General features: G+C 37.6%; 2 protein-coding genes across 3 annotated transcripts in view; one reads left to right on the top strand and one right to left on the bottom strand.

Annotated features, from left to right (window-relative positions):
* The window catches only part of LOC134337551 (uncharacterized), a 29,935-nt gene extending 28,695 nt beyond the window's left edge, over positions 1-1,240 (top strand). The window contains exon 9 of the mRNA XM_063032666.1: positions 1,063-1,240. Within this exon, the coding sequence (XP_062888736.1) occupies positions 1,063-1,212 (150 nt within the window). The 3' untranslated portion in view covers positions 1,213-1,240. The remainder of the gene's footprint in view (positions 1-1,062) is intronic.
* A 1,804-nt stretch (positions 1,241-3,044) lies between these two features.
* med16 (mediator complex subunit 16) overlaps positions 3,045-12,387 on the bottom strand; it is a 31,530-nt gene continuing 22,187 nt past the window's right edge. The window contains exons 11-15 of one of the 2 annotated variants that reach the window (XM_063032665.1): positions 11,850-11,983; positions 9,691-9,883; positions 5,344-5,560; positions 4,555-4,638; positions 3,045-3,288 (exon numbers count right to left, since the gene is read on the bottom strand). In XM_063032665.1, coding sequence (XP_062888735.1) covers positions 3,162-3,288; positions 4,555-4,638; positions 5,344-5,560; positions 9,691-9,883; positions 11,850-11,983 — 755 coding nt within the window. In that variant the 3' untranslated portion in view covers positions 3,045-3,161. Of the gene's footprint in view, positions 3,289-4,554; positions 4,639-5,343; positions 5,561-9,690; positions 9,884-11,849; positions 11,984-12,387 lie in introns of those variants that run through there. The other variant, XR_010016022.1, reaches the window with a different exon arrangement.

Genomic DNA, 12,387 nt, shown 5'->3' with positions numbered 1-12,387 from the left:
ACAACTTAGTTGTTAATTATTTAAAAATACTAAGTTGGGAATCACAAACATGAGGTAGTCTGCAGGTGCTGGAAATCCAAAGCAACTTGCACAGAAAACTGGAGGAATTCAGGTTAAGCAGCATCTACAGAAAACAGTAGACATTTTGGGCCGAGACCCTTCATCAGGCCTGAGAGGGAAGGGGGAAAAGATATCAGAATCCTTCCCTCATCTCTTTATTCTGGCATCTTCCCCCTTCCTTCAGTCCTGAAGGGTCTCAGCCCAAAACATTGACTGTTTACTCTTTTCCATAAATGCTGCCTGACCTGCTGAGTTCATTATGCATTCCATGTGAGATACTAAGTTGGACCATCCAAACTTTAGATCTCAGTTTAGACTATAGTTGTTAGCTTGGGAAAAATCTATTCATTTTTCTTAAGTACCAGGAACATTCTACATTCTTTAGATAGACTTATCTTCAGGAATGTTACTCCCCTATTAAAATAATTGAAGGGGGGGGGCTTGCTTTAAACAGATATTTGAGAGTAAACTTAGGTGTAACTGGCCTCCTCTTGTGTTATAAAATGGTAGTATCAGTAGCCCAACTTATTTCATTGCCATAGCCGTAAAGGAATCACCTTGTTCCATTTTACTTTTGAACATCTGTTTATAGTTATTCCTCATCCTATCTCTAACAACAAATATTGTTAGAGATACAATGATAAACGACAAACAGCAATTAATCTAGAAGTAACTACTTTTCCTGGCAATTTGTTCTAGAAAGAAAATCAGGATAAATGCAGTCTAAATTTAGGAAGCCAAAGTGAAGTTGGGTCACCTATTGGTCACTTTGTCCGCTCTGGTGATTCCAAACATGCTTAAGGTGTTCTAGTTGCTTCTCATTTTAAAAATTCATACATATTCAGTGGTTGAAGACTTGTACTTACACTGGTATTTTATCTGCCTAGCATAGTATTTTTACTTCAATTCACAATTCAGTTTGCAATATTCCTTGTTAATTTTATTGTAATTTAAAGATAAACAAATATTTTTATTTCTCTTCCACCTCCCCGCCCACCTTAGGTGAAGGTTCTTGCACCTCCCAACAGGAACTATCTTTCATGGAAAGGAGCATCCATTTTGGCAGGTCTTTCTACTTTCCACCAGATGTGTATAACTCGGCAAGATTTTGAAGAGTATGGAGTAACTGCTTTGTACAGGAAGTTAGTGTAACATCATGAGGATTAAAAACCCCTGAAATCCAAAAGTACCAGTGATATAATCATCAAGCAATGGCAAGATACATGTGGCCAATATTTGTTGTAAGCCAATCATTCATTACTGAAAACTTGTTTTTGAATGTACTAGGCCCCGCAATGCAACACATTTCAGATCTTTAGAGTGGCTATCAGCAAAAGGCACTGGAACTATTCAATACCTCACCGACTGAGACTTAACTATCAGCTAGTTCTGAGTTATACATCATTTGTCTGTATCTTGAGATCAGCTAATGTTTATCATTAACAGCTCAAACATTCTAGTTCTCAATCACCAGTGCTGAAACGTATCCAGGCAAATGCTGAATTCTTAAACCCATTCTACCTCCAACTTTATACAAAGTTGCTTATTTTATTTGTAGGCTTTTTAAAGTATATTCACAAGACCCATGGGATGAATAACATTCAAAATTAACAGAGTAAAATACCCTTTTTCTCCTCAGTAGGAGAGAGATCTTGGGGAGAAGGCTGCAAGAGGTTTAACAGTTCTTTATGTTGTTTTTTGACCTGTAATTGTGAAGATCTTGGCTCTCAGGATTTAAACATGTCTGATTCAATTCAAACAACCTGTGGAGTTCTGTATGTGAATTGAAAACATTGTAATTAGGTGTAGCTGCTTTGGTGGTGGAGGGATACTTACCTGCATAACTGCACTGGAAATGGGCTTTTAAAGTATTTTTAAAATGTGTGCAGTACTTAAAGGCAATAGATCTAGACTGTATTACATAGAAGAATTTGGTCTTTTGGCCCATCAAGTCTGCTCCATTATTCAATCATGGCTGATTTATTATCCCTCTCAAACCCACTCTCCTGCCTTCTCCCCATAATTTTTGACTCCCTAACTCAAGGGAATTTTGTGTTTTCTGCATGTATGAGTGGGTCTTGCAGATACCACAGAATCTTAACCTGAGCTAATGGCAATTGGCAGAGAACGGTACAGCCTGGAATAAATAACTTCAGATTTTCATGATTTATACAATTATTCAAAGTAATTGACTAAATCAAATTATGCTGAAAGTGTACATCAGGTAATTACTTTTCCAGTAGTATAAATTGAGCAGATGAGGAATACACACACACACACCCCTTCAATAACCAAGACCTTTACTCTTTTCTGCTAATGTACAGACAGCATTAGCATTCACTGAAAGCCCTTCCAGAATTCCCGAATACACCTCCAGCCTGTGACTAGAAAATGAAGTCCAATCTTTGAGTGAAAGATCAGCATCAGGGTTACTTCACTGGAGGCTTGTTAGTGAAAAGGAAAACCAGCATGCTTAAATAAATCAGCAGCAGCTGTAACAATCATTAATACAGCACAGCTCAACATGGTCAAGGTACTTCTGAAGGAGATGAAGGGGAAAAGCAGATTAAATTTAGTACTGCTCAAAAATGATTAGGTTATGAAACTCACACAGCCATTGTCAAATACTTGTGTTAAATGTGTAATGTTAAATCTTTGCTCTTGACAATTCTACAAATAGCACCAATTCAGAACTTTTTTAGTTCCCAAGTTTAAACTTGCTAAAGTCTAACTGCAGCTTTGAACAAGAAATTAAACTCTGATGAAATGCTATCTGGAGAAAGATGGCTAGGAGACTGTCATTGTAAAGGCTGCACATCAATAATGGACAACTTGGGCAAGGGCAGAAAAGGCAGCTGGCACCCATCAAAAGCTTTGCAGTCAATTACCTCAGGAGAAAACCAAAGCAAAAATTAAAACAATAATTCAAGCCATCAATGAAAAGATTCTCAATTTACTCAAAACTCTATTTAAAAAAAGTAGGAAACATTTAATTATGAGAAGTACAAACAATATACAAATATCTTTTGAACGTCAATAAATTTCAAGTGAAAATTTTCAAGGGTATATTTTTTTATTAAAGTACAAATGACTGATGTTATTCAGGTTGGACTAATGGGGAATTTACGCCACAGCCCCCCGCACAGACAGTTCTTTATCCACCGCTGCTCCCACTGCTTAACTGCAGTTGACTTGTTTGGTGATTTCAGCATGGTATTGCATCCACATCTGTTTAAAAGATGGAAGTTTTAATTACTGCATAATTGAACAAGAGTTACCAAAATCCATAAAGAATGGGAATAATGAAGAGGTGCTCTGACAGCTTTCATTCACATTAGGGTTTCAGTTGCAACCAGTACTGTATTTAAAATATTACATGATGAAAGGTAGCGTTGTAACCCGTGTAGATGGAAGGATAACAATGCAAAGATATTAACAGAATGAGGAGGAAGTGTGACAAATATTGCTATAATTTTGTCAAGAATAAGTTCATCTACTTTGGATACTGGATTGCTAAAAGCAAACTCCGAAGTTCCATACACATACATGTAAGATGTGGACTGGCATAAAAAGTTATGACCAAGAAAAAAAATCCTCATACCACATGCAAATACAATGAATTAGAAATGATGCAACAGAAAGTTGTATCAAAAACACCTCATTCAATATATTGTAGTACATAATCCAGACCTTAAAAGGCAATATTGGCCTTGCAGTAAACACAAAAAAAATTTATCAGATTAGTAAATTGAAGTTACATAAAGACTGCAAATGCTAGAAACTTGGACAATGACTAACCATTTGCCGCCAGTGATGCTGCCTGACCTGCTGAGTTCCTCCAGCATTTTGTGTACTACTGCAGAAATTACATAACCGTGCAGCATTTCTTTGGAATTTAAATAATGAGATAATGTATTTGAAGATTTTAAAATACCCAAGTTTATGTAAATAGATTACTGTCTGTACTTGATATCAATGAATAACAATACACACTACTCTTGTTCTAATGTTGCACAGAAAGGAATACCAACAAGAGTGAACTCATTTAACTATACTGGCATTGTAACCTGACATTTACGTAGCAGCTAGATTAGCATATAAAATGTATTCATACATGACAAAAGATAGTTTTTAATAAAGTTCAAATTTTAGAAACTTAAGTAACTCAATCCACTCACAGTAGTTCTCACAGAAGGTTACACTGATCATGCTTTCATTTAGAATAATTTAAATATACTGGACAAGTTATAGTGGACATTTATGAGCGAGTACTAGTTTCATACTTGTGCAGAAGGCCAAACTATTATTTAGCCAGTCAGACACACCCTAATCCTAATATTTTATCAGAACATATACCTGATCCTGTCGGGATCAGGTGCATTAACCAGGCACTAGTGCACAAATTTAACACCACATTGATAATTGGCCATTTGCCTCTAATTAAGTTAAAGTCATCCACGAATAATGAAGTTATTGTCCTTATTTATTGCTTACCTAGTGCAGGATTTGGTTTCTTCTGTTGGGCATACTCCTAAATTAAGTCGTCTCAAATTATCCATCTTTTGATACCCCGGTGACCTGAACATCATATAAATTGACAGTACTGTAATTGAATTAATGCTTAGTGTGGCATTGATAGTAAAAGTACAACTTACTCTATCAGTGCTTACTAATACACATCACAATTAAATAGGATGGAAAAATATTACACCCAATTGAATGTGTTGTCTAGGCTGACAGGAAAACAATTCTGATTAGATTAATAAGCAGTACAAGGTTTACCAAAGATGACTGGACTTCTGCAATGATATGTTTGTCAGAATCCTAGGTACAGGAACATTCAGTTACTGATATTGACTGCGGAACTTACCTGTAGTAGTCCCTCATACCCACCTCTTCCTATCAGCTCCACAACATTATGAATGAGCTTTTGTAGACAGGCAAAATTGAGAAATAGAATATCACATTGTCCAACAGAGTAATGGAAATCATTCCAAAAGACACGATTCTTTCCAGACTTTAATGAACTAAAGTGGAATTAAGTGCAATGCTTACATTGCAAAGATCTGTATTAATATCAATGCTACCTGTAGCCACCGCTTTCCCAATCGGAAGTTGCTATAACAGTAAGAAAATAACTTACAAGCCAATTTATAATCAGTCATTATTGAACTAACATTTTAATAAGATATAATTCGTAGTGATTATTTAATAGCAAAGCTTCCAAAAGGCAGATTCAGAAGGGGGTATGATTCTCTTAGCAAGCCAAGACATTCCAAATACCTTGCAAAGATATCAAGCTGAGAGGTTGCAAAGTGGCTCGGTATGCTGACTGGTTTTCCAAACTGCAGCTTTAATGGCTGTTTACTCTGTAACTTGCCAATAATTCCATCATTCACTGGCAGCCAGTCAATGCTGGGAACAAGGAGCTGGCTGGGAAGCAGACAACATTCGTCAATCAGATTGTCATCAGGTTCAGTCATATGGTTCTCATCTCTACCTGGAAAATGTTGGATAAGAAATGTTAAAATTTATAAAGGTAGCAGCTACTTATGAACTTACTAACCCCACAGGGGTTTCTATGCATTCAAAATATCCAACTGTACGGCACAGTATAGGCCCTTCAGCCCACAAAGTTGAGTCTACCCTTAAATCTACTGCAAGACCAATCTAACCCTTCTCTCCCACATAGCACCCCATTTTCTTTCCGTAATGTGCCTAGGAGTCTCTCAAATATCCTTAATGTATCTGCCTCTATCATCACACCTGGAAGCACATTCCCCCACCTACCATTCTGTGTGGGGGAAAAAAAAAATCTACTATTGATTTTCCACCTACACTTTCCTTCAAACACCTTAAAGTCATGCACCCTTGTATTAGTCATTTCTGCTCCGGGAAAGTGTCTCTGGCTGCCCCCTCTATGCGTCTTTTCATCTTGTACATTTCTGTCAAGACATTTTCATCATCTTTCCCTCCAAAAGAGAAAAGCCCAAGCTTGTTCAACCTATTCTCATTAGACATGTCTCTAATCCAGGCAACATCATGATAAACAACACACACAAAAATTGCTGGTGAACGCAGTAGGCCAGGCAGCATCTATAGGAAGAGGTACAGTCGACGTTTCAGGCCGAGACCCTTCGTCAGGACTAACTGAAAGCAGAGATAGTAAGAGATTTGAAAGTAGGAGGGGGAGGAGGAGATGCAAAATGATAGGAGAAGACAGGAGGGGGAGGGATGGAGCAAAAGGGATGAGGCTAGAGAAGAGAGAGGATCATGGGACGGGAGGCCTAGGGAGAAAGAAGGGGGGGGGAACCCGGAGGATGGGCAAGGAGTTATAGTGAGAGGGACAGAGGGAGAAAAAAGAGAAAAAGGGGGAATAATAATAAATAAATACATACATAAAGAAAGAAAGAAAGAAAGGAAGGGATGGGGTACAAAGGGGAGGTGGGGCATTAACAGAAGTTAGAGAAGCCAATGTTCATGCCATCAGGTTGGAGGCTACCCAGATGGAATATAAGGTGTTGTTTCTCCAACCTGAGTGTGGCTTCATCTTGACATTAGAGGAGGCCGTGGATAGACATATCAGAATGGGAATGGGACATGGAATTAAAATGTGTGGCCACTGGGAGAACCTGCTCCCATGCCTCCTGACATTCTGAATGAGTCTACCACAACGAACCTTGTCAAATGCCATACTACAATCTACAATGTAGATCTACCACATCTACTGCTCTACCTCCATCAATGTTCTGCCATTTCCTCAAAAAATTCAACCAACTTATATTGTGAACTTTGCATTAGAAATTTACAATCCAAATGAAGAACTCTGGAAGAGAAAGAAATACATTTTGATTTGCTTGTGACTATCAATGCAGATCCTATCAACTGAATTATAGTGTGGCAGGCTACAATATGATATTAGTCATGGTAGCTCCATAAAACATTTGCAAAAGGGCATTAGTCGATGGTGAATTCCAACTGAAAAGGTTCTTCGCTAATCTACAATAATGAAATGGAGCTCCCAAGTTATGTGCAATTCTGGGATTCAAGTATGCAGTCTTGGAATTTAACATAAGTGGCCAGAGAAAAAAAACATTTTTTTTCTGGCCACTTAACCACTTGGTAAAGCCGGATCATTAACAAATTGTTGTCAAAAACTTGGGTCACTGATTAACATGTTTGATCACATACACCCAGCTAAGAATGTGATGGTCCCAGACAGTGACTCACCACCAATTTTTAAAGAGCAAATGAGGATTGGACAATCCTAGTTGACAGCAACACAGCCCATAAATAAAATCACAAAGTTAATTACTACTTCATATCATTCCAGCACACAACTGCATTACGTTTCCTACTCTATCCCATTATGTGTCTCAGGCATCTATCAGTTATTGCTCTGTAAATGTTTCTCATGTTCACATCAATTTAGTTTATGCTGTAGCTCTGTATTCATTAGCTGCATTCATACAGCTCGGAGTCAGATCACATATCACTTTCACAACACATCAGTCTTGGGGGAACTCAAAATGATAGCCAGAAGACACCGCTCCAAATTATTCCAAACGGCTCCAAATTTGCTATTCTGTAATACCCTAACTTAAGAACCTTTCAAGAATTAGTCATTTAGCATACTAGAAATATGCTATAAGAAATATTCAGAAGGTAAAACTATTGCAAGACTTCAGACATCAGTACTCTCCCATTCTGAAGTGATCAGATTGCATTTCCGTGCTGAGTTACAGTTTCAATGAATTCCAGAGGGCTGTGAAAATTAATACCAGCCTGATAAACTCAGAGTATCCTGTTAGATTGAGAACTACGCAAGCATTCTCGTATTTGTAACAAGGGAAAATGTGTTTAGTTTTACTTATTCAGCAATAACATTTCTTAACAGAATAATATATGGAAAAAATATGCTGAATACATACTGCAGCTGAACATAACTGGAACAAAATGTCACTATTCTTGTACCTGAATTCTTTTTATCATCTGCTTCATAAATGCTTGAACCTACTTGTTAATGTTCAGTGATGTATGAACAGAACCACTCAGGTCCTTCTAAACACTGACATCATTCAAAAAATATTCTGCCTTTCAAATTTTTTGCAAGTGGATATCATATTTTTCAATGTTTATTCATTTGCAAGCCTTGCACACTTACTAGACTATCTATACTCTCCTGAATCCCCTTCACGTACCACACTGCCTCTTAGCTTTGAACTTTCATACATGGAACATCACTAGGCTCATCAAATCTACGCCAACTCTTAAGCCATTCCATTATTCCCCCCCCCCAATTTATTACCTAGTTTTAGCACACATGAACATCCCAATTCTCCCACACCCACCTCCTCATGGGGCAATTTACAGCAGCCAATCACCTAAGCAAACATAGCTTTGGGATGAGGGAGGAAACTGGAGCACCCAGGGAAATCTACGTGGTTAGAGAATATAATAACTCCACATGGACAGCACCACAGACAGAACTAAACTTGGCTGCTGGAATTGCTGCAGCACCGACGCGCTACCCATCTTCAATCATAGATGTGCTTCTCTTGTCAACTGATTAAAGTCTGCAAACAGCTGGGGTGCCCATACTGATCCCTGAGGCATCCCATCAGCAGAAGCTTCCAAACCAAAAAAAAATCATCCCTTTATTCCTACTGTTATTTACAGCCTCAAAATTCTAACATCTTTGTCAAATATCAGTTCCCTTTCACAAATTCACATCGACTTTGCTCAACACTATTTCTTTCCAATCTGTGGATACCATCCTAGAACAGAATTTTGGAAGATGACAGCCATGATCACCATAGCCACCTTAAAAAGCTGCTGTTCATCAAGTTGATAGCCTTTCTGTCACATTCATTTCATCTAGTTTATTTTTAAAAACGAATTCTAATTTCTTGAGCATTTAGCTTATACTCAATCCTACTCTATTTCTGGAAGTTCTTCTGTGCCTTCTAAGAAGACAGAATTTAAGTATTTGGTTAATTTCTGTTATTTCCTTATTCCTCATTATAATACCTCCTGTCTCAGTCTGTTAAAGACTTATTCATCTTGATGTATTTTTTTCCTTTTGATAAATTATCTATGTTTCTTTCTGGTCTACTCTTGTATTCTATTTTCCCTTATTACAGTGATGGTCATATCTCTTGATTCCTTTAATATCCAAAAATCTATCTTAAATATACTCAACAATTGAACCTCCAGAGCCTGCTTTAATTTATTACTATGCATGTGAAGAAATTTCTTCTGACCTCCGTCCTTAACAGCTGATTTTTAAAAAAAAAGTGTATTACCCTGATTCTATACACTAATACTCTAAACCGGGGGAGGGAAATCAACTCCGCATCTACCTTGCCCTATAACAATTTTATACATCTCACTGAGATCACTATCATAATAGGGATCGTCACTGTTTAGATTTCTCTGATCCAAGGGTTTTGGTTGCACACTCGTTGAATATTAAAGCCTAGGAGACAAAGAGAGCCAGGAGATATGGGAACTAGGTAAGAATCTGAAGACCACACATAATCATGAGCTTAGTGTCAAATGATGCCCATTTTTACTCTTATACCCACATTAAGAAAAACGGAATTCTTCACTTCATTATGTTGAACTTACAGCAGAGCCAGAGCTTGGTGAGAAGTCGAAAGAGCAGGGACATACTATCCTGCGTGTCTGATGTAGCAGTGTATATTGGCAAACAACCAGGTTTAAGTAGACCCCAAATTCGGATCACTACCATGAGTTCTCTCAGCATGCCAAGTGAGGTACCATCTCTAAGGAAACTAAATCCTGGTCGAACAGGAGAACTCTGTAAAGAAGGATTGACCATCAGCAAGACACAAATTCACTGAGTGGTGTTAAAAAGAGAGAGCACAACAGGAAGACAATTTGTTCAAAATACATTCTGTCAGCAGTTTCTGATATCGTAAATATTTATGTTGCCTTGATGACCCAAATATTCTCTCTTCCAACTGCAATGCTTTGGATTCCTTTTCACATTTGTGAAGTGCAGTGTCGTGGATTATTGCAAACATCTTAATGATGTAAGTGAAGGGATAAGAGTATTACAGGCAGAAAGATGGTGAGGAAGACACAAGAAGTTTGTAATTGCTGCCAACTTAAACAAGATTCTACTGACAGACCTTTCGACATTTGAACAAACCATTCCATAGGGATTTTCTGATCTCAACTTCCACCTATACCAACTACTCTTTTCAACACTTTGTCCTTTTAACTTTTCCATTCACAACATCCAGGGACCAAAATAATCCTTTTAGGTGAAGCAATTCTTCCAATCTAATGTGATGCATTTGATGTCTATAAATATGACCTCTCCTACATTAGAGAAACTCAGCACAGACCTGGTATCCACTTTACAGAGAGTCTGTAGCAGTGATTCTGAATTTCTTTTTAATTGTTACTTTAGTCACTACCCCACTCTGACTTGTCAATGATCTATTACATTTTTATAATGTGGCCCAGTGTGAGTTTCCATCAGGACACGTAGCAGCCTTGACAACTCTACATATGTAGAATTCAATGATTTCAGGTAATTATTTTTCTTCTTATGAATCAGAACTGTTCAATTCTACTATAGGTCATCCATCTATGGTATTGACACGCCTTTTTCCTCTCTTCTCTCAAAGAACCTGACCTGTTCGCTATTTCCTGGAGTTCTGGATTTCACAGCTCTTTGAGAGTCCTTTGTTTTCTCTCAACTTACTTCATTAAACTATCAACCGTATGCTTTCACCAATGATCATAGCAATCCTGGCCTTACCCTATCAGAGATATCCCTACATTCAATCCATTCCTCCCTCGCTCTCTCAGCAACTTAAAGCAAACAAGTTTCCTCTTGCTCTGAGTCCCAACAAAGGCTTCGGAATAAGGGGTTATCCAGAGGTGACAGAATAATTTCTCAGAGGATTATTTATTGTAACTCTCTACCCTGTGTTTTTGAAATATATTCAGGGTGGTGAATACATGTTTGGACCTTTCGGAAGACAGGAGTTATGAAGATTGAGCAGAAAAATGCATTTGAGGCCAAGATCAGATTAGCCATGACATAATGAATTACCCTGCAGGCTCAAAGGGGATATGGCCTATTCCTGCCCTTGTATGGATTTCTCACTGACATCTTATAGAATTCAAGCAACATAGGAGCTAAAATAAATGCTTTGTTTATTATGCTGCTTACTTTCCTCTGCACTATATTCGCTGTCAAGAAGGTTAACATTTCTCTAAACAATGGCCCCCCCCACAATAAAAGGGGATAATTAAGTATCTTGTCCAGTGGATTCGCCGAAGCTTTAAAACAGAGTACAAGAATGAGATTTTTACAAAAAGCAAGGGGGCATAAGATTTGTATGGATATAGTGGGTAAAATTAATACTGAACCTATTACAGAATGTACTTCAACATCTTACAAATAAATCACATGGTTTGACACAACCTCAGTTATACTTCCAGCTGATTAATACAGGCTGCTTCCTTTGTAATGGTAATGCCAAATTGATGGAATGTGGGCTTAGATCTTAAAACCACTCAATTGTGTAAAAGAGATTTAAGAGACTGAGCATCTCATAAACTGAAATAGCTCAACAATATCAATGGTAATAGAGTGAAATACGTCACCAACTTTAAAAGCCATTTGACGTGCTCATTCTTTAAAGGCAATGACATCCATAGAGCTTGGAGAAAACATCTCAATCTTGCTACACCTACATGTACCCACTTTAGTTAAAAAGAAAACTCATAAGCATGCTATTACTCACCTGATTGGGCAGACTAGCCAACAGATACAGTACAAAGTCTCCAACCCATTGAATGAGCTGCTGTAGAGACTGCAACACCCAAGCATCCAGAACAAACTCTTCAGTTTTTAAATTTATCATAACTTTATCAATATCTGAAAGAAAGCATCAGTTACATTCTTTAAACAACTTGACACACAGAAAACATTACTGGAAAACTGTTTTAAGTTCAAAGTTCAACAATAATAACCAGGTGGCATCTGTTGATGCTCTGATCTAAAATGTTTTACTCTGGCCACCAAAACAATAAAAGGCAATATTGAGACTGCATAAATCCTAGACGTTCAAATTTGAAAATTAAAAAATGCATAATGGGAAAAACATGGTGTAAGAATTTTATAAAAATACATTACTTGCAACTTTTTTTAAAAAAAACACACCACATGAACCAACCATTGCTCTCCCAGCAGGAAATTATAACAGGACCTGAAAACTGCGCAGCACTTTAAATGTTTAAATGCTAAGAAAATTTCAACTGCGCAGCAACAACGGCTGTATG

This window comes from Mobula hypostoma, chromosome 24 (genome assembly GCF_963921235.1).
Source record: "Mobula hypostoma chromosome 24, sMobHyp1.1, whole genome shotgun sequence".
Taxonomy (NCBI): domain Eukaryota; kingdom Metazoa; phylum Chordata; class Chondrichthyes; order Myliobatiformes; family Myliobatidae; genus Mobula; species Mobula hypostoma.
Note: the sequence above shows the minus strand (reverse complement) of the source record. Positions and strands in the feature narration are given on the sequence as shown.